At 48.7% G+C, this 21,803-nt stretch overlaps 2 protein-coding genes across 5 annotated transcripts; both read right to left on the bottom strand.

The window, feature by feature from the left end:
* Positions 1-649: 649 nt before the first annotated feature.
* Positions 650-21,143, bottom strand: LOC127464054 (coiled-coil domain-containing protein 81-like). 4 transcript variants are annotated; one of them, XM_051774171.1, is made up of 12 exons: positions 20,871-21,063; positions 20,297-20,358; positions 19,827-19,980; positions 19,381-19,637; positions 18,721-18,806; positions 18,488-18,561; positions 18,289-18,385; positions 17,957-18,080; positions 17,050-17,186; positions 16,815-16,940; positions 16,072-16,337; positions 650-816 (listed from the first exon to the last, which is right to left on the bottom strand). In XM_051774171.1, exons 1-11 carry the CDS (start codon positions 20,947-20,949, stop codon positions 16,241-16,243), a joined length of 1,293 nt encoding a protein of 430 aa, XP_051630131.1. In that variant the 5' UTR covers positions 20,950-21,063; the 3' UTR covers positions 650-816; positions 16,072-16,240. The 4 variants fall into 4 exon arrangements, with proteins under 4 accessions (XP_051630131.1, XP_051630132.1, XP_051630134.1 ...); XM_051774173.1 differs by lacking the exon at positions 650-816 and adding an exon at positions 16,430-16,678 and having other exon boundaries at positions 16,232-16,331; XM_051774172.1 differs by lacking the exon at positions 650-816 and having other exon boundaries at positions 16,204-16,331; positions 20,871-21,041.
* LOC127464068 (uncharacterized) lies at positions 3,550-11,176 on the bottom strand. Its single transcript, XM_051774180.1, has 5 exons — positions 11,120-11,176; positions 8,730-8,906; positions 6,280-6,954; positions 5,394-5,799; positions 3,550-4,100 (listed from the first exon to the last, which is right to left on the bottom strand). Exons 1-5 carry the CDS (start codon positions 11,174-11,176, stop codon positions 3,811-3,813), a joined length of 1,605 nt encoding a protein of 534 aa, XP_051630140.1. The 3' UTR covers positions 3,550-3,810.
* Positions 21,144-21,803: the final 660 nt, after the last annotated feature.

The raw sequence follows: 21,803 nt of genomic DNA, 5'->3' as shown, positions 1-21,803 counted from the left end.
TTGTGGAAGGAATCTTCATCCGTATGCAATTTTGGAAGTCATGTTGGCATTTGGGAGGCAGGGCTGAAAACAGGAAACAGCAGCCCTAATCCCCAAGAGAGAAAGCCTGGAAACATTGGCTTTTTTAATGCAGTGAATTTCTCAGTATGGAGACTCCTTCGACACCTTTGGTGTGGGAGGAGTCTTTCTCCGTATGCAATTTTGGGAGTATTGGCACTTGGAAGGCATGGTTGAAAACAGGAAAAAACAGCCCTTATACCCAGGAAAGAAGACTGGAAACATTGACTTTTTGTTGCAGTGGGTTTGTCAGCCTGGAGACACCATGAGCAGCAAGAGCTTTCTGTGCTGGCACCTTTGGTGTAAGAGAAATCTTCGTCCGTATGCAATTTTGGGAGTTTGGTTAGCAATTGGGAGGCATGGTGCCCTTATGGCCAGGAAAGAAAGACTGGAAACTTTGGCTTTGTGGTGCACTTGGTGTGTCAGCCAGGGGACTCCATGAGTGTAGAGGATTGGTTAGAAATACAAGGACATATGAACATGGCTAAGGCTATGGATGAGCTGCTAAAGTATAAGACTACTGCTAAAGTATAAGATGCAGTTTTCACTAGGTCCATGAGAAAGTTTGAGATAGCAGGGCCGTGAGAAAGCGGCAGTGTCCTTGGGTATCCTAAATTGAGCTGAAAAACAGGAGCTAGGCATTACCAAAACAAAAGACACTTAATGAGCCACCTGTGTAAACAATGGAAAGCAGTTAAGATGATATCACCACCTAACTTAGTACCAATAATGAGCCTAATTTCTGTAATATTCATGAACCTATTATAGAGTGTATATTAAGCTACTGTCAGTCTACAATAAACGAAGTTCCTGGATTCTCACATTGAGGTGTCTAGAGCTTTCCGTTGCGACATATTATTATTTTATTGGCGCCTGTGTGCAGGGACCAAGGGGGGGTCCCTAGGGGATCAAGTCAGATCTCCTGGGTCGGAGTCAAGTCGGACTCCCGAGAGCCAAGTCGGGTTCTCGCAGCCGCGGTCGGACATAGGAGTTTCGGTCGGTCTTGCCATGCAGCACAAGAAGGCGAAAGGGTTGAACGAAAAAGAGCTCAACTTGCCGCCGCCGGACGCCTCCCTTTCGGGGATTTCGGACGGCGAAAGAGTTAAGTTCCGCGTTCCCAGCAACAAAATAGTTGGACCCGGCACCCGGGAAGACTCCTGAAGAAGGAGGCCCGCTGACAAAGCCGCAAAGTCTCGTGGAAAGGGCTGCACAAAGCGTGGTAACACGTTTTTTAGGTAATGGAGAGACAGGCGGCACTATCATTGCTCCAATGCTTTCTGGGAAAGCGGGGAGTTAAAGGGTTAGATTTAAAAAAGGATTTACCGGAATTGCTTAAGGTGGGGTTTGCGAAAGGGTGTTTTGTGGACCCCAATACGGTCTTTGATGAAGGTGAATGGAAACGGTACAGGGATAAGTTGTGGGAGGATTTATTGAATGATGATAAAGTAGCTAAAAAGTTAGCCAAGTAGTGGCAGGCTGTTTCTAATGCTTTACAACAACATAAGGCCGAGCAGCAGGCTACTCGAGTCGCTGCGCAGCGTTTGGGAGACATCGGCAATCCTTTCGCGGCTGAGTCTCCGTGCCCGCTGCCTCCCTCGACTAATGTTGTACATATCCCGCCTGAACCCCAAGAGCAGGCTCTTATTACTCCCACTGCCCCTTCCCTAGAGTTCCCTAGCCCGTCCCCTGAGTCCCAGCAGACCTCGTCTACCGGGGCTGCGTCACTCCCCTCACCCGATACATCGAGTACTGTCGCGGCAGAGCGGCAAAAGCTCTGGCAAGGCATTGCCGCAGATGCTTTGCAAGCGGGAGATAAAGAAGCGGCAGAAACTTTAACTAATGCCTTTCCGGTAGTTTATGCTCTGGCAGAAGGGGGTGGATTGGTAGCGACTATCACTGCCCTTGATTGGAAGCTGTTGTCGCAATTGCGTGCTACCGTTAATGAGAGTGGAATCCAGGGTGAACCTACCCGACAAATGTTAAATTATATTTGGGGTCGCAACTTGCTTTTACCAGCAGATATTAATAACATTATGAAGTTGGTTCTTTCACAGCACCAGCAAATGCTACATAGTGCACACTGGCAGGCGCTTTGCCAGGAGGCCGTAGCGGTTCAGAGACAGGCAGCTGACCCTTTGCACGGGGTTATGCTAGATGAATTAATGGGCTTCGGACCGTACGCCAGAATAGAGGCACAAGCGTTAATAGGGCCGGATAAGATCAGGGAGTCTATGCACCTAGCCCGTCTCGCTCTAGATAAGATCAAAGCTCCAGGGGGAATTCCATCATATATGGGGATCAAGCAGGGAAGAGACGAGCCTTTTGGATCGTTTATAGATCGGGTTGCTAATGCCATCCAGTTAGCGGGGGTTCCCGAATATATGCACGGCGCTTTGCTAAAGCAGTGTGCGCTGCAGAACTGTAATTCTACAGCTCGCAATGTCATTGTTACGCTCCTGGGTAATTGGTCAATTGAGGAGCTATTAGAGCGAATGGTGCAAATACCCCAGGGGCCTAATGCTGTTGCCGGTGTATTTTGGTTCTGAAAAAAATCTCCGGAGCAGTTAATTAGGGGTGAGATAAGAAAGGGTTTATTTGCCAAGGCAATAGGTGATATAGACGCGCGCGCCGGCCGTGCCCAAGAGGTTACATTTTATAGCATTATCCATCCAATCCCAGATGTGTCCACCCTTTGGCCCTTCCTCTGGACCGCCCCGGGTCCTCCCCCTGAGAATTGGGTCTGGGGTCTTTTTGGGACCACCTACTTCATCATCTTCAGCTTCATCAGAGTACAAAGGGTATATTGTCACCTAGTTTTTGACCGTACTCTGTGGTTTAGGCCCTGATACGCTGTTCTCCAAACAGTCTAGGCCTTTACCTTGACAAAAGACTAAACACTGCTACTGGATTCAGGGGTAGGTTGATATAGAAGGCATAGAATGGGGTAAAAGGGTTAGGGAATGTATAAACAAGGGAAAGGAACAAGGGACAGAGGGGTTTCTGCTTTTAAAACCTACCTATAAAATTTACAAGTCTTATAACTATTAGAAAAATAAAAAACCATTAGGGGCTTAAGGCATCAGTTCCCCCCTTAGAGACTGGACAAAACCCAAAGGTCTTTGTCCAATCTCTACTACCTACACTTACAACAACTATAAAATCGGTGTATGCAGTGAGCTATTACACTAACACTAAGTATATACAATACTAAGATAAACAGTTGTTTCATCCATGTCCAGTTCGGTAACCATGAGGTGAGTTTGTTGAGGACGTCTCCTAAACCTAGGGAGACATCATCCAGAGATATCTGATGAAAAATTTCGGTTTGATTTCGAATTGCGGCCAAATCATTATTAATTCTACCAGTCTGATCTATGTAAGAACAGCAGCTGGTATTGATGACTTTACACACACCTCCTTGTGAGGCTAGCAAAAAACTGAGGGCCATTCTATTTTGTATTACCACACGAGACAAGCTTTGGAACTGTTCTTTCAGGGTTTGCCTCTGTAACTGGCTTCCAGGTCCCTGGGAAATTCATCATGGACTTACCGAAGTTTGTCTCGTTTAGTAAAATGCCAATTAGGGGCCACTCACTATTCTCATCGTCAATTGCTGGTACTTGAGTACAAATCCAGCATTCCATTTTTCGGAGAATTTTAGATACGTTTTGGACTAGGGCCACATGCAATTTTTGGTCCCAAACTCGGTTCATGGTTACCGGTTGCATGAACAGAATACACAGAACAAGCAGTCTATTCCACATCCTCGTTGTCGGTGTCTGGTTCTGTCTGGTTGGTTGTTCCAGGAGCTGATGCTTTCTTGACTCTAGAGTAGTGGAACCAGGGTTCTCTGCCAGCAACTTTGACGGAGGTGAGGGAGGTCAGCAGGACTTGGTAAGGTCCTCTCCACCTGGCTCTCAAGGGGTCACTGTTCCACCACTTGACGTAGACCCAGTCTCCTGGCTGGAATGGGTGAGCAGGGGTGTCCAGTCCTATAGGTCTGGATAACTCGATGACCTTCTGCAGCTTCTGCAAAGTAGAGCCTAAAGCAATCAAATATTTCTGTAAATCGGCTCTCCCCCTTAAGTGTACATCCCCTGGTACATGTGGTGCCTGATATGGTCTTCCATATAATATTTCATAGGGGCTTATGTTATCCCTCTGCCTCGGCTGGATACGAATTCTCAGCAGAGCTAGTGGCAAAGCCTGAACCCAGGACATAGATGTTTCCTGACAAATTTTACTAATTTGCATTTTCAAGGTGCCATTCATTCGTTCAACTTTGCCACTAGCCTGAGGTCTATAGGGGGTATGTAGGTCCCAGACAATTCCCAGGATGCGGCATACTTCTTTTACTACTGTCGCAATAAAATGTGTTCCTCTATCTGATGCCATTCCTAGAGGAACCCCAAACCTTGGAATTATGTGGTTTAATAAAGCTTTTACCACTTCCCTTGCTGCATTAGTGCGACAGGGGTATGCTTCAGGCCATCCACTGAAAGTGTCAACTAGTACAAGGATGTATTTGTACCCCCCCCATGGTGGTAACTCAGCAAAATCTATTTGCCAGTAATCTCCGGGTTGGTCTCCAGCTTTTGTTACCCCTAGTACCACTCTCTTTGATGTATCTGGATTATTTCGTTTGCAGATCTCACACTTACCTACCGTAGACTGCACAGCTTCGGTCATATTTGTTCCTATTACTGTTTTCTTTAGATGTTTCAGGAGATTTTCCGTTCCCCAATGGGTAGCCTCATGTTCCTGTTGAGCTATTTCCCTAAGGAGCGGTGGTGGGACTACAACCTGCCCGGTAGGGGTAACAGCCCACCCCCCTTCTTTGATTTCAGCTTTCAATGATTTAATTAGCTGATTGTCTCTCTCATCATACTTAGGGGTGTATTTTGTCAAGTCAATTTCTTTTTGTGGCACTACTGCCAAGATGCCTTTTTCTGCAGCCCTTTTTGCTGCTTGATCAGCAAACTGATTTCCCAACTCGGGAATTGTTTTCCCCTTCTGGTGGGCCCTACAATGCATAATAGCTACCTCCTCTGGTTTCCAAATACTCTGCAGGAGTGCATGGATTTGGTCTGCATGCTTGACTCCACTGCCTTGGGCTGTCAGTAGTCCTCTCTCCTTCCAGATGGCTCCGTGGGCATGTACAACACTAAATGCATATTTTGAGTCAGTCCAGATATTTACCTTCTTTCCTTCACTCAGTTCCAAGGCTCTTGTCAGTGCAATTAATTCTGCTTTTTGGGATGACGCATCTGCTGACAAGGCTTTTGCCTCGATCACTTCGTCTCTGGTTGTTACTGCATACCCTGTGAAGCGTTTACCATCTCGCATGAAGCTGCTTCCGTCTGTATACAGTTCCCAGTCTGCGTTTTCCAGGGGCACATCCTTCAGGTCTGGTCTGCTGGAGTAAGTCTCCTCTATAGTCTGCAAACAGTCATGCTCGGGGACACTGTCAGTTAGTGTTGAAGACAGAAACATAGCTGGATTTACAATAGATGTTGTTTTTAGGGTAACATCGTCCTGTTCCAGCAACACAACCTGGTACTTAAGCATTCTGCTGGGGGACAGCCAGTGGCCTCCCTTTTGTTCAAGCACAGCTTGAACTGCATGGGGTACATACACAGTGATGTGCTGCCCAAGGGTGAGCTTCCGGGCCTCTTCAATCAGGATAACAGTTGCTGCGACAGCTCGCAGGCACCCCGGCCACCCTTGGCTAACACTGTCCAGCTGTTTGGAGAAATAAGCCACAGCTCTTCGTTGGCTTCCTAGAGTTTGTGATAATACCCCCAGAGCAACATTTAACTGCTCGTGTGTGAACAGTTCAAACGGTTTAGTCAAATCTGGTAGTCCTAATGCTGGAGCTGACATCAAGGACTGTTTCAGTTGCTTAAACACATCTCTGGTCTCATCTGTCCATGTTATAACTCCCTCTTTGGCCGTTTTCAGGGCTTCATACAGAGGTTTGACTAGCAACCCATAGTTAGCTATCCACAGCCGACACCATCCTACCATTCCCAGGAAAGCCTGCATCTCTCGTACAGTGTGGGGCTCTGGGAGACGGCAAATGGCCTCTTTTCGGTCTGTACTGAGTCGCCGATGCCCACGATAGATTTCAAGTCCCAGGTAGATGACTATCTCCTTGGCTATCTGTGCCTTTTCTCTCGAGACCCGATACCCACTTAGCCCCAAAAAGTTCAAGAGACTTACAGTGAGCTCGATGCATTGGTCCCGGTTTTTGGCTGCAATTAAGATGTCGTCAACATACTGCAGGACAACTCCTTCTTGCTGCTGTCTTCTCCAGTCCTCCAGTTCCTTTGCCAACTGATTTCCGAAAAGCGTTGGACTGTTCTTAAAGCCTTGTGGAAGAACTCTCCAGGTTAGTTGCGTTTTTCTCCCTGTCTCAGGATTTTCCCACTCAAAGGCAAAAATCTCCTGGCTATCTTTGTGTACAGGAATGCAGAAAAAGGCATCTTTGAGGTCGAGTACAGTAAACCATCCTAAATCCTCTGTCAATGTGGTTAACAGTGTATAGGGGTTGGCTACCACTGGGTAAATGTCCTCAGTTATTCTATTAATGGCCCTAAGATCTTGGACTAGCCGATAGCTTTTGCCATCAGCCTTTCTCACGGGCAGTATGGGGGTATTAAATCTGGATTCACATTCTACTAGTAAACCAAATTTGAGGAACTTTTCAATTATAGGTGCTAGGCCTTTTCGGCTTTCTAATTTCAAAGGATATTGTTTCTGCCTTACTGGGGCTGCTCCTGGCCTGAGTGCGATGCTTACTGGTTCAGCTTGCTTTGATTTCCCAGGGTACTCGCTGGCCCAGACTAAAGGTATGACAGCATTTTCAACTTCTGCAGGGATTTCTCCATGTTTTTCCTGTATAAAGAAAGCAGCTGCCTCGACATATTTAGTATCTGGGATTATAACCTTTATGTCTCCCCCCTTGGTGAATTTAATTTCAGCTTCTAATTTTTCCAGTAAGTCTCTACCCAGTAGAGGCTTAGGAGAATTTGGCATATAGAGAAATTGATGAGTTACCCAGTGTTTGCCCAATTTGAATTTTAAAGGTTTAAAAAATGGCCTTGTTTCACTTACCCCTGTAGCACCTACCACAGTTACAGTTTCATGGCTCAGTTTCCCTTCCAAAGTATTTAATACAGAGTATGCCGCACCTGTATCAACCAAAAATTCAACATTCTCCCCCCCCAGCTTAGCTGTAACCAGAGGCTCTGCTGGGTAAGAAACCTCCGGTCCCCCTCATACATTCTGACTCACAGTCAGTTGGGGGGCTGGGGGTGGTGGTGGGGGAAGTGCGTTTTCAGTTCCCTTCAGCTCCGGGCAGTCTCTTCTCCAATGTCCCTTCTTCTTACAGTTAGAACATCTGTCATCGGCTATGTCCTGCCGGTGGTTAGACCTCTGATACCTGGGGTTACGTTTATGAGGCTCTTTGTAGCCACCTTCTTGTTCCCTTGTTTTCCTTTTCTGCTCCCTATTTTGATATGCCGTCCAGGCTACATCTAACAGCTCACTAATATTCCTTCTATCACCACCTGCCTTCTGCAGTTTTCTTCTTATATCATCTGTGGACTGCCCTATAAATAAGTATAACAGATTTTTCTTTCCCATCTCTGACTCTAAGTCGATATCCGTATATTTTCTGATAACATCTTTCAATCTATTTAGAAAATCAGTAGGTGACTCATTTATGTCTTGTCTAACCTCGTACATTTTGGACCAGTTCACCGCCTTCGGAACTCCATGCCGAAATCCATAAATTACCCAATCTTGATAACGTTTCAAAGCTCCTAAACCTGCTGCCACATTAGGATCCCATCCAGGATCCGTGAGGGGGAAGATATCTTTGACATCTTCGCCTGGAAACTGCCCAGAGGTTTTTTGTATTTCTATTGCTTTTTGAGCAGCTCTTTTCACCATTTCCTTCTCTGTTTGGTCTAATAAAGTATCCATCATAACCTCTAGATCATTCCAGTCAGGATTCTGAGATTTGATTGCTCTTTGGACATAATTTGCCATCTTTTCCGGATTATCTCTATAAGCCCCCACACAATCTTTCCATTGCTGTAACTCAACCAGTGAGAAAGGAGCCTTTATTAATACCGTGCCTTGATTGGTCACGGCTTGTCTTAAGGGGGCTTCTAACGGTGGCTTGTCTTTTGCCCTTGTTCTACTTGCAACCGGATCGGGGCAAGCTAACACTTCGCGAGCCAATTTTCCTTTCGGTTTTACTACAGGCTGGTCGGCTTCTCCTTCCCCCGAGTTATCACTTAATTCACCCTCTGCTTCCGTGTCCTTATCAAACGGTGGTAACCCTCGCTTCTCCCTTCTCTCTGCAGCTGGAATCGGCTTGCCCTGTCTGTGCGTTTCTGTTCCCTTTTCGTGAGAGGCAGAGATTGGAAACTCCCTCGGTTCTTCTTTTCTTCCCCCTCCCCCAAGGATGGAAGCTTCCCCCTCGGGAGGGGGAGGCGTGGGAAAGGGGGCGGCTCCAGCCCCACCTCCCGAGTCAGTCAGGACAGAGGCTCCGCCTGTTGGCACCGCCCCTGCCCCTCCTGCCACTGCTGCTGTGGCCCCTGCCCCTGTTACTCCCACAGTGCCTGCTCCTGTACTTGTTGCCATGGCAGCAAGTCCTGTACTGATTGTGCCCGGAGCAGCTCCCGCCGCCCCGGAGCCAACTCCCCCGGAGACTCCAACTCCCCCTGGCGCAGCCATGCCCGCGCCAGGGAGTCCCCCCACGGCTCCCGCCTGTCCAGCTGGAGCCGGTCCAGGAGGAGCAACCACTGCCCCGGCAGCTCCAGCCCCCCCCACCGCCGCTGCAGCAGGGAGTCCGATTTGTGGAGCTCCCGGGCTACTTTCTCTCCTGTCAGGTGATATCAACATATCCAAATCATCCTCTCCGGTGTTCTTAAATAGTATTTGTGGGATAGGAGCAGCTTTAACTCGATCTTTCCTTTTCCCTCTTCCTAAAACCATTTCTGCTTTTTCCATCTTTCCTGAACTTTCGTTTTCCTTATCTCCTATACCCAATTCAGGGCGTGTTAACAAAAACAAGAACAACTCTGCATATCGAATTTCCTGCCACCTCTGTTCTACATGAAGAAGCGAGATCAACCGAAACACTGTATCCAGTTCAAACGGACCAAATTTCGGCCATGCTATCCCTCTCATTTGTCCAAACAACGGCCAAGCATTTAGAGACAACCTACACAGCTCTTCCTTCTTTAAAGGTGTCTCAGAACCAGCTAAAGTTTTCCAGTGCTTTAGAACCAAACTAAGGGGGGATTCTTTAGGGATCTTAACTTTTGAATCCACACAACCCATGCTTGCAAAACAAAAGCAAACCAGTCACACACACTGGGTCTCAAACTGACAACCTTTAGGTCACAAGGCTGTTAACGTAACCTCTCAGCTATTTACCAAGTCGTACTGACTATAGAGCCCCACCGGCTCTCCCACAGCGTCAGAGCACCGGAGGGCGTCCCCTCCAAAACCAGAACAGCCCCTAGGCTGAACACCCGCCCTGACCTGGGTAATTGGTGAACTAACCCGTTCGCCTCCCCCTGAAAATTGACTCTCTAGACTGTTTCGAGGGCCCAAGTCAAAATTTTCAGGAATCCGTGCCCCCTATCCCGGGACACAAAACTTTCCCGCAGCTGCTAACTAACCAGATTCGCTCTTTTCTTATCTCACCTCTATGCTCCGTGCTTGTTTTCGTGGGTTCCGTGGAGCTGGGCTTCTCAGACCGGCGGGAATTTCTCTCAGATAAAAGCCGGCTTGCTGAGGAATATTCCTGCTGATGAAAATTCCAGTCTGAAGAAGTCCCCGGTCCAGTTCTCCCCGTGCGGGTTCCACAACTGTTGCCGGTGTATTTTGGTTCTGAAAAAAATCTCCGGAGCAGTTAATTAGGGGTGAGATAAGAAAGGGTTTATTTGCCAAGGCAATAGGTGATATAGACGCGCGCGCCGGCCGTGCCCAAGAGGTTACATTTTATAGCATTATCCATCCAATCCCAGATGTGTCCACCCTTTGGCCCTTCCTCTGGACCGCCCCGGGTCCTCCCCCTGAGAATTGGGTCTGGGGTCTTTTTGGGACCACCTACTTCATCATCTTCAGCTTCATCAGAGTACAAAGGGTATATTGTCACCTAGTTTTTGACCGTACTCTGTGGTTTAGGCCCTGATACGCTGTTCTCCAAACAGTCTAGGCCTTTACCTTGACAAAAGACTAAACACTGCTACTGGATTCAGGGGTAGGTTGATATAGAAGGCATAGAATGGGGTAAAAGGGTTAGGGAATGTATAAACAAGGGAAAGGAACAAGGGACAGAGGGGTTTCTGCTTTTAAAACCTACCTATAAAATTTACAAGTCTTATAACTATTAGAAAAATAAAAAACCATTAGGGGCTTAAGGCATCATGCTATGTTAGTGAATGCGGTTAAAGAGCTAGGTGAAAGCTTAAAGGAGCAGGCGAAGGCTACTAGCTCTCAGGTTTTAGCCGCGCTTGCGCCCTTACAAGCTCCGACCGGAGCCACGCAACGAAGCAGACCAGCACAAAGACACTGTTTTCGGTGTGGAGCATACGGACACGTACGAAGAGAGTGCCAGTCCGGTCCGGTGTGGTGTTCTCGCTGTCAGCAAAACACGCATGTTCCTGCTATGTGCTGGTGTGGGTCAGGAAACGGGAAAGCCAGCGCGAAGGGGTCCCGCGCCAAGACACAAGTGACGGCTCCAACTACTCACAGCTTCCCGGCTCAGACCTCACACTGCATCCCGCAACCAGAGGGAGCCTCGGGCTGGACCTGGCAATCACAATAGACTGCACCCTAATAGACCAGCGTCCTCAGAAAATACCGACAGGAGTGCACGGGCCGGTGTTAATCGACGGCAAACCAGTGGGGGCTTTGTTAATAGGTCGGTCCTCGTCCACAATGGCTGGATTAACTGTTTTAGTGGGACTGATTGATGCCGATTACACTGGAGAAATATCAATCATGGTAAATACACTATTTCCACCTTTGCATATACCGGCCAGATCTCGTATCGCACAACTGATACCGCTCCCTCAGATCGCTCCTGGACCATCGGATAAGCCCGAACGAGGAGATCAGGGCTTCGGATCTACTGGTGCATCGGCTCTGCTAACAATAGATTTGGCCAGACGACCACAAAAAGCTATCCAGCTCCAATGGAACTCACAAGCTGCACATTTAATTGCTCTTTTGGATACGGGAGCTGACGTCAGCATTGTTGCAGCTTGCAAGTGGCCCGCATCGTGGCCCTTGGTAAACTCAGGAGCAACAGTTGCAGGAGTGGGTGGTCTGACTCTGGCAAAAAGGTCCCCTCCGGTAACTATCACGTTGGATGAAATGACTGTGAACTGTACGGTGTCTGTTCTCCCCCTACCCGATGGAGTACAAGCACTTATAGGGAGAGACATTCTCGCTCAGATGGGAATGGTTCTGACCAACGAACCAAGATCCCCTTTAGCATGATGGCCATTGCCTGGACTTTCCCGATCCCGCTCCAATGGAAGACAGAAACGCCGGTGTGGGTAGAGCAATGGCCCTTAAAAAGGGAAAGTCTTTTACAGGCACATGCGTTGGTGTCAGAGCAGTTACAACAGGGGCATTTGCGTTTGTCAACTAGCCCGTGGAATACTCCTATTTTTGTGATCAGGAAGAAATCTGGGAAATACAGGCTGTTACATGATTTATGTGCAGTAAATGCCCAGATGCATACGATGGGGGGCATTACAACCAGGACTGCCAAATCCAGCTATGATCCCACAAAACTGGTTCCTGTTAATAATCGATCTTAAGGACTGCTTCTTCACTATTGCATTACATGAGCAAGATCGTCAGCGTTTTGCATTCACTATTCCTGCTATAAACAAGGAAGGACCAGCGCAACGTTATGAGTGGACTGTGTTGCCTCAGGGAATGAAGAATTCTCCCACTCTTTGTCAGCTCTACGTGGACGCTGCATTACAGCCAATCAGAAAATCATGGCCCTCGGCAGTCATTTACCACTACGTAGACGATTTATTGTTCGCCCAACTGACTAAGTTTACAAAAGATCAAAAACAGCAGCTGGTTAATCAGTTGCAGCAGCAAGGCTTAGTCATAGCCACTGAGAAAATTCAAGAATCCAGTCCCTGGCATTATTTAGGCTGGCAAATCACAGACTCTGTCGTTCAACCTCAGAAATTGTCTATCAATATAGAGATTGCCACCTTGCATGATGCTCAGAGACTCTTAGGAGACTTACAGTGGCTGCGTCCAGTAGTGGGAATACCTAATGAGTGGCTAGAACCCCTCAGGTCGCTATTAAAGGGTACAGACCCTTCAACAGCAGTAACTGTCACCCCGGAACAGCGAAACCTCTTACATCAGATTACGGCCAGTATTGCTGATCATGTCACACACCAACGGATAGAGGGTGCACCTGTCAATCTTACTATCTTGGCAGGAGAAAAGCATTTTATGGGAGCCCTCACGCAGCAAAAAATAAAAACGGGGGACAATCAAAAGCGGCTTGCAACATCAACTAAAGGGCAACAAATTGTGTTAGAATGGCTGACAACATCTTTGCAACCACGCAGAACAGTCCAGGAAAGGATTCGGACTTTATCAGAGCTCATTAAAAAAGGCAGAAACCGGATTGTGCAAGCGACCAGGTCAGAGCCACATGAGATACAAGTGCCGATAAGACAGGAGGACTTAGATTGGTATTTAGTCCATTCTCCTGAGCTGCAAGGAGCACTACTCGTGTCAGATGCCATCATTAACATCCGTCCTTTGCAGTCACCGACGCTAGCCTGGATGGCTAACCAGGCGTGGCTGCAAGTTCCAAAGCGATCTGCAACACCACTTCAGAATGCAATCATTGTATTCACTGACGCTGGAAAAAGATCACAGCGTGCCATAGCCACCTGGAGGCACGAAGGGCGATGGCATCAACACTTCTTAAGTGCTCACTTAAAGGACTCTTTACAAACATTAGAGCTTGCAGCTGTTGTGTGGGCATTATCTCACTGGCTAGATCAAACACTTAATGTGGTTACAGACTCGATGTATGTTGCAGGAGTAGCTAATCGAATCGAAGATGCCAGCATTAGAGAAGTTAAGAATGCCAGACTCATGCAACTATTACAGCAGTTTCACAAAGCAATTGCTTACCGGTCAGCCAGATATGCTGTGTTGCATATCAGGAGTCATCAATGGAATATAGGGCTGGGAGAAGGAAATGCTAGAGCAGATCGTCTAGTGTCAACAGCGACAGAAGCTCCTATATCTCCTTTCCTGAGAGCACGAGAGGCTCATGCTGTATATCCTCAAAATGCAAAAGGTCTCAGTCACTCATATGGACTGTCAATTGAAGATGCCAGAGCAATAGCGAAAGCATGCCCTATTTGCAGTCAGCAAAATAAAGGAGTAGGCCTCGGAGTGGGAGTTAATCCCAAAGGACTAAAAGCTAATGAGTTGTGGCAAATGGATGTCACACATGTTCCTGCTTTTGGTCGATTGAAATACATGCATGTGTCAATTGACACCTACAGTCACTTCGTATGGGCTACGCTGCAGCCAGGAGAAAAGGTCCAAGATGTGAAGCGTCATCTGACAGATTGCTTTGCTGTCATGGGAGTCCCTAAAACGTTAAAAACAGATAACGGACCTGCCTATGTTAGCAAGATTCTGGGACAATTCTTGCAGCAGTGGGACATAAAGCATGTTACGGGCATAGCTCATTCGCCTACTGGACAAGCTATAGTAGAGCGAATGAATGGAACAATTAAAAGCTACCTTGAGAAATACAAAGACATCAGGGATGCCCGAGAGAGAGTTAGCAAAATTCTTTTTGTCCTTAACCATTTGTGTATTTTCGGAGATGATTCAGTACCTCCTATCGTCAAACATAATCAGAAAGAGCAGGTGTCAAAAGGACCACCCATGAAGGTTCATTATCGGAATCCTAAAACTGGGATATGGGAAGGTCCAGCAGAAGTCATCTTTATAGGCCGAGGCTACTTCTGTGTGTCTACTTCTACAGGTACCCTGTGGGTTCCCAGTCATTGGGTCAAGCCAGCGATTGAGAGCCCTGGAGAACGAGGAGGAGAGGCACCTGCGGTGCCTGCAGCCTCACCTGACCTTACACCACCACCTCCAGCCTCTTCAACACCTGATTCCCCTGCACCTGCTGAAGAGGGAGACACTGGAACAACATCTGAATTGAGTAACTGTACACAAAGGAACTGCAAGACTTACGTACCCGGTCTTGATTTACTGGTTTTGTGTATTAGTATAGCAAAGATGTTAGGATTTCTGTCTATTTCATTGTACGGCTATGTAATAGGTTTTCTTCTTTTCACGAGTATGATTGCCAATGTTGGGGCTCTTCACACCACTGACCCTCGGAAAAATATATGGGTCACCTGGGCAAATCAAACAGGACAATCATCCTTTTGCTTGTCCTTGGCATCTGCCTCAGATCCTTTTCGTACTTGCTTATTTGGTATGCCTTTTAACTCGGTATATAAGTTAAACTTACTATTTGCTGGTTGGGTTTCATCATCGTGTGGGAATGAAATAATTATCTCTAATACATCTGCGTGCCTTATAAAAGCTCTCAATACGTCTTTACCCCAGAGTCCCCAGGAGTTAGACTTAATGGGATCATTGTCTGTACGTAATACAAGTAATAATGGGACTCAAACTTGCTTTATGCTGGGAACATTTCATTCTGGGTTAAGTGCACATCAAAGCCACGATTTGTCTAGATGGACTAATGTCACTTCACGTACCCCAGGGTTTAATTATAAAAATGTAGGAGACTATTGTGGCACTAACAATACTAACAACCAGAGCCTTGGGGCATATGGAGCTGAAGTCAAACTTTCCTCACCAGGTATTTGGGTTAACAACACTGCACGTGCCTTACCACCAGGTGTATTTCTTATTTGTGGTGACAGAGCTTGGCCTGGCATTCCTGTACGTGCCTTCGGAGGGCCCTGCTATATAGGGTCACTTACACTGTTATCCCCATCCTTTTTACAGCTTTTTAATCTAACTTCATCACGCAAACAAAAGAGGAGCCTAAACCAACTTTCCTCAGATTGTGATGACAAAGTAGAGCTATGGGGTAGAACAGTTGCTGTCTTTGGATCTATTGTCCCAGGTGTAGGCACAGCACAGGCATTAACATCCATTCGCAAACTTGCATGCTGGGCTGTAAAACAATCAAATGTCACCACCTGAGTAATAGCAGAACTTGCACAAGACGTTTAGGTAGTTTACGTCATGCTGTCCTACAAAATCGAGCTGCTATTGATTTTCTGTTGTTAGCACAAGGCCATGGCTGTAAGGACTTTGATGGTATGTGCTGTTTTAATCTTTCAGATCACAGTAACTCCATACATAAACAACTACAATGGTTAACAGATCATACAAAGAAAGTGACAGTAGCAACTAGTCCTATAGACTCATGGCTTCAATCTATCTTTGGTTCTATATCTGAATGGGCTCTAAGTTATATTAAGGAAGGCCTACGATGGATATTGACAGTTATTGTAATCTTAGTAATAGCTCGTGTTGCCTTTTCCTGTATTACTAGACGTGTAAATACTACAACAAAGAAAGCATTGTTGGCCCAAAATAAAAACGGGGGAATTGTAGAGGATTGGTTAGAAATGCAAGGACATATGAACATGGCTAAGGCTATGGATGAGCTGCTAAAGTATAAGACTACTGCTAAAGTATAAGCAGTTTCACTAGGCCCATGAGAAAGTCTGAGATAGCAGGGCCGTGAGAAAGCGGCAGCATCCTTGGGTATTCTAAATTGAGCTGAAAAACAGGAGCTAGGCATTACCAAAACAAAGACACTTAACGAGCCACCTGTGTAAACAATGGAAAGCAGTTAAGATGATATCACCACCTAACTGAGTACCAGTAATGAGCCTAATTTCTGTAATATTCATGAACCTATTACAGAGTGTATATTAAGCTGCTGTCAATCTACAATAAACGAAGTTCCTGGATTCTCACATTGAGGTGTCTAGAGCTTTCCGTCGCGACACATCACCAGGCCCAGGCCACTCAGTCCAGGTGGGAACATCCCCAGCAGTATTTATTTTGTATCCATGGGTGGACCTCAGCAGGTGAGCAGCCTCCCAGACCTGTCACTACCAGCCACGGCTGCAGCCACCACTCCAGCCCTTGCTCCTTGGCCGCTGGACGAGCACCTGGAGCTGAGGTGGGAGAGAGAGGTGTCTGGTCATACAGGCAGGGAGAAGGCACAGAATTCCTGTGGGATTGGCTAAGGCACCAGGGATGGAATCACCTCAAGGTGTCCATGGAGTGGGAGATGCCCCTGGTGATTTCCCAGCCTATGAGAAGGTCCTATGGTGCAGCTGGGGCAAAGCCAGGTTGGGCTGAGACCTTGGGTGTCCCCTACAGGTGTCCTATACAGGTGCCCCTGGTCAGGACAAGGTGTCGTGGGGTAGAACTCTACCAAGAAGGGCTCTCAGGGTTTGGGAAGCAGGCAGCCAGCTGTCAGAGTCCCTCTGCCTCCAACCAGGACTTTTCTGTCCTATAGGGGAAGCCAATGCTGGGTGTCCAAGTGGGCATCAGGGGGTTCCAGCCCAAAGGCAGCCTCCAAACCCACTTCTGTGCCCCAGGGCTGCCTCAGAGGAGGGATGGGGGGAATTCTATCCCTTCGGAGTTACCTGCAGAGCTGCTTCTGTTGCTCCTGCCGCCGCCGCTTGTTCTCAGCCAAAAACGTGAAGATGTTCCTCCGTGTCTGATGTGGCTCCAGCGCATGGAGCACCTGGATGGCTCGTGGGGAAAGGTGCCTGCAACAACAAGAAATCATTCTCCCAGAGTTGCCATCTGCCTCTCCCCTCATCCCAGCCTGCGCCCACCTGGTCCCACATCCACCCCTCTGGTCCTGCATTCACCCACCTGGTCCCAGGCTGGAATCTCTCCACCATCTCGTCCACAGGGAGGGGGGTTCCAACCCTCCCCCATGTCACAGTGACCCCCTTTCTCTGGGGCTGAAGTGAAGGATGGGGAGCCCAAGGACCTCCAGGGCCAGATACCTGCCAAGGAGGGGACCCTTTCAGTAAATGAGAGGTGACACTTCCTAGTATCCCTGGAAAGGTGGGAGCCGGGAGACTCCGCACCACACCATGGCTGATGGCTGATGGTGCTTCCCAGAGCTCTCCCTTGGGGAATGAGTGGGCAAACTCTGCTCTGTGGTTGGGTGACCCCCAACTTCCCCCCAAGGAATCCCATCTCCTTCAGTCCTAAGAATCCCCCCAAAGCCCTAGGATATTCACAATCCCCAGGGCATACCAAACCCTCTCAGAGACCGCCCTCCTCCATCCAGGTCCCCAGGGACTCCCATCTCCCTGGGAAGAGTCCCCCAAAACCCCAGGATCCCTCCAATCCCCAGGGATTACCCCCAAACCACCCCAGGGACCTTCAAAGCCCCCTGAGATACCCTAAGCCCTCCAGGAATCTCCAACCCCTACAAGAGACTCCTCCCCCACCCCCCAAAGGTCCTTCCCTGATCCCCTTGAGGTCCCCCCTGACCCTCAATTCCACCCCCCGTGCCCCTGTTCTGGGAGGGTTCTATGGGCAGCCAAGGCGCCCTCACGCACAGGGTCCCTGCCCATACCTGGGGCACCTGCTGATCCTCCCTGGCAGCCCAGGCTTCCCACGCCACCCATTCCACCTTCTGCTCTCTCCAACAGGAATTCCCGTGCTCCCACTCTGCAGACAGCTGACAGACCTCCTGGAGGTGTCAGGCACAGTTAGGCTCAGCTTTGGAGGAGCTTTCTTCAGGTCTGATCCATCTGGCACATACCTGGAGTGCTCTCTGGCAGTTCTCAGAGGCCAGGAGTGTGGTGTCGAGCCTAGCCGAAGGAGCTGACTCCTGCCCACCTGTCTCCCCCATCCCAGGAAAGATGCCTGGGGACAGGGGGAGCACACTGCAGAGACATGAGGAGTCAGCAGGAGCACAGGGCAGGCAGATATCCTGTTTTCCTATGGGGCCAAAGCTTCCCAGGTGTTGGAGAGAAGCAGAGAGCTAGGGCTGTTTCCTGTGCTCCTTCCTGAGTCACTACAACCCAAGTGTCTGAGGAGGCTATCACCCAGGGGTGCAAGGATCTCTCCCATCCCTTCCCACGAGGGTCTCACCTGGCAGATGGCTTCATCCCTGGCTCTTGCTGCCTCATGCCTGGCCTCTGGTTTGGTAGCATGGGGAGGGAAAACTTGTCAGGATGTTCCTGTGCCCCTGGGAAAGGAGGCAGCTCTTGGGAACAGCCCTGTGAGGGTGAGTGATCACCAGGCTGTGATCACCTCATGTGGGGTAGAGCAGCAGGGACCCATCCCATACCTGTTCTGACCCTGTGCTTCTCTGCAACCTTCGTGTGCCAGGTGGAGAAAGCCTCAGACACAGCAAGCTGAAACCTGGAATCACACAATGACAACATACTGAATTGGAAGGGACCCACAAGGATCACTGAGGCCGACTGCAGAAGCGAATGATGACACAGGCTTGAGGAATGGCAACTCCCACACCCTGCAGGATAGAAAGGAACCGGGAAGCCACTGAGGAAGCACACTCACCTGGGGAATGAGTGAGCCCATGCAGCCTGCATCCCCCCAGCAGTGGTCGCTCCATCACTGAGACCAGCATCCGGCACACACAGCCTCTGCAGAGTGACATGGAGCCATCAGGAGATTCCCATGGAGGAAGCAGACCTGTCTCCTGCTCCCTTAGGAGCCACTTCTCCAACCCCCTTTTCCCAAACCTCATCCATGAATATTAGGATTGTGGAATCACAGAATCATTAAGGTTGGAAGAGACTCTGGAGACCATCAAGTCCAACCAAGGACACCACTAAACCATGTCCCCAGATGCCACATCCACACGTCTTAAATACCTCCAGGGATGGTTATTCCACCACCCTGGGCAGCCTGTGCCACAACTGGACAATCCTTTACACAAAGAAATGTTCCCTAAAATCGAACCTAAACATATCCTCGTGGAATTTGTCCAGTCACTTGTTATCTGGGAGAAGAGACTGACCTGCACCTGGTTACACCTTCCTTTCAGGTAGATGCAGAGAGCAAGACAGTCCCTGCTAAGCCTCCTTTTCTCCAGGCTGAACCATCCCAGCTCCCTCAGCTGCTTCTCATGAGACTTGTGCTTCAACCCCTTCCCCAGCCCTGCTGTCCTTCTTTGGACACACTCCAGCACATCAATGTCCCCAGATTCCAGCTCACAGTGAGCAGCAGAGCCACCCAGGTGTCCCAGTTCTCCAGCTTCTTGACGCAGCTGCGGTTGAACTGCATGCACAGGACATTGTCCTGGCACGACAGGACGCCAATGTCCCCAAAGGCAAAGGCAAGGCGCTGCCTGTCCCTCAGCTGAAAGGAGTATAGGAGGACGGTCTCCTCCACACAGTCCCTCAATACGTCTGGCGGGAGGGACGTGGTCTGTGACAGCCACCAGTAATCCAGTGGTGCGATCTCAATGTCACCTGTAAGGAGGAAGAGGATGAGCATTGTCATGACCACAGCTGAGCAAATTTCCACATGGAATTCACTGCAAAATGCCAGAGAGAAAGAGGGATTTGTTTTTGTCCCCCAACTTTGGAGGCAATTCCCCCCCCCTCCCAAAGAGCAGGGGCACACCCCTCTCCCAAATGTGAAGCAGGATCCCTTCTCACCAGGGATCATCACTGTGGGGAACATCAGCTCCCGCAGACAGGACACATCCATGTCCAACTGGAACACAGGTCTTCGGACTACATACACCTCTTCTGCACCATCAACTTGCTCAGGAACCACGGCAAAGGTCCCTAGTCCTGGGACCAGGACACCCTGCCCAGGAAGAAGACAGAAGAGTTGAGTGAATACTTTGGAGATAAGAAATGTTAAAATTGTGGGAAAAATGAAAAACCCACATTCTCCATTTTCTTACTTCCCCTCTTCAAATTATTTGCCAAAATTCCTTGGCTAAAGAAGATCCCAAGGAATTCAAACCCAGGGAATGATTCCTGGGGATTATCCTTGGCATAGACCCAGCATGATCCTGAGTTTCTCCAGTCCTGGAAGCTTGAGGCACATGGGGTTCTCTTGGGGTGGTGCCGTGATGCTCAGGGAGGGGGGACTGCAGGGGACCAAGATGCCAGCCCACCTTGTCCTGCTTCATCTGCCCCAGGATGTACACAGACACGACATCCCAGATGGCCACCACCTCTGGAAAGTACCAGAAAGAGGCATCAGGTTCCACATGCGGCATCTCGGAAGTGATATCCGGGAAGTGACAGATGGGCCTCATAAAGAACCTGGCTGTTCCCCAGGTTCTACCTCCCTCTGCTCACTGAGCAGGGCTGGGGCAGAACTGGGGATATGGGAAGGGCTCAGGACCAGGGCTGTGATCATCCAACCCCCAAAAAGAGATGGCACCCCAAAACCCAGGTTGATGTCACGAGAGGATCCTATGGGAAGAACCAGAAGGTCTCCCAAAGGAGACTAGTTAAAGGGCTGATGCCCAGCCAGCTCCTGAGAACCCAGTGAGAGCTGTTGGACCTCCCATGCCCCAGGACCCCAGACCCCTTTTCACTCCAGAACCAGAACTGTGAGAAGTACCAGCTCCCACTGGAAGCTGGCCCTGGATGGGGGACATGCTGTGCTCACAGGAGCCTCGAGGCAGCCCCAACCCTGTCCAACCGTTCCACCAGCCCTCAGGGAGCTCCCCAAATCTTCACCCTCAGTGGAGAGCTGCAGGAGTGTGGGGAACAAGCAACTCTGCTTCCTGTTGATGCTGACAGTGCAGCACTCCTCCATCCTGCTCCCCAAATTCCTGTCTGATGACCCCTGCCCTGCTTGTCCCCAAGGGCCAGAACAGCCCCCACAGCCCTAAAAACAGCCTCCTGATCCCCCCTCCCGGCTCCGGGCAGGGCCCAGCAGCCCCCAGTCCTCACCGTGGAGTGCACCCGGTGATGTGGGGCACCACTTTGTGACATCACCAGCGGCCTGGGAAGGTGTGTTATGACATCAGCAGGGAGATGGCACAGCAGGGGAGCGGGGAAGGGATTGAGGAAGTAAGGGCCTCTCCTGGCTCACCTCAGCTGTTACCAGGTGTCACCAGGTGTCATTGCTGCTGAACTGGGCCGTGGTCCTACAGATAATCATAGACAATAACAGATACAAATATATAAAAATACACAAATAATATCTATTTAAAAAGAATCATAAATCATTTTTATGGGTTTTATCATCTATGAAATTTCAGGGATTAAGGGCTTTTCCCACCCAGAATGCTATTTTTTAACCCAAAAAAACTTAAGGGTTTTTTTCTTCTTAGTTAAAAATCCAAGAAACCCAAGGAATAATGGAGAAAAATTAGGGCTTCTGCTGGGAAAAAAAACACCTAAACCAACAGAAAGGTGATGAGGACTCTTTGATTTAAAAAAAATATGTCTAAAAAAGCAGGAGACGAAGTGGTTTTTCATTAAAAAGCCCCAGGGAATAAGGATGTTCTGGGGAAAAATAAGGAATAATAAGATTTGGAGGGATATCAAAATTGAAATAAAGGTGGAGTTTTTTTATTAAAGAAGAAATAAATAAACTTTTTTTTCTTACTAGAGATAATAACAGGTTTTTTGCTGAAAAAAGGTAGTAATTGAGGAATGAGGATT

The sequence above is a fragment of the Manacus candei genome, unplaced genomic scaffold, assembly GCF_025592945.1.
Source record: "Manacus candei isolate 608988 ecotype Guabito, Panama unplaced genomic scaffold, ASM2559294v1 h1tg000189l, whole genome shotgun sequence".
In the NCBI taxonomy this organism is placed as follows: domain Eukaryota; kingdom Metazoa; phylum Chordata; class Aves; order Passeriformes; family Pipridae; genus Manacus; species Manacus candei.
Note: the sequence above shows the minus strand (reverse complement) of the source record. Positions and strands in the feature narration are given on the sequence as shown.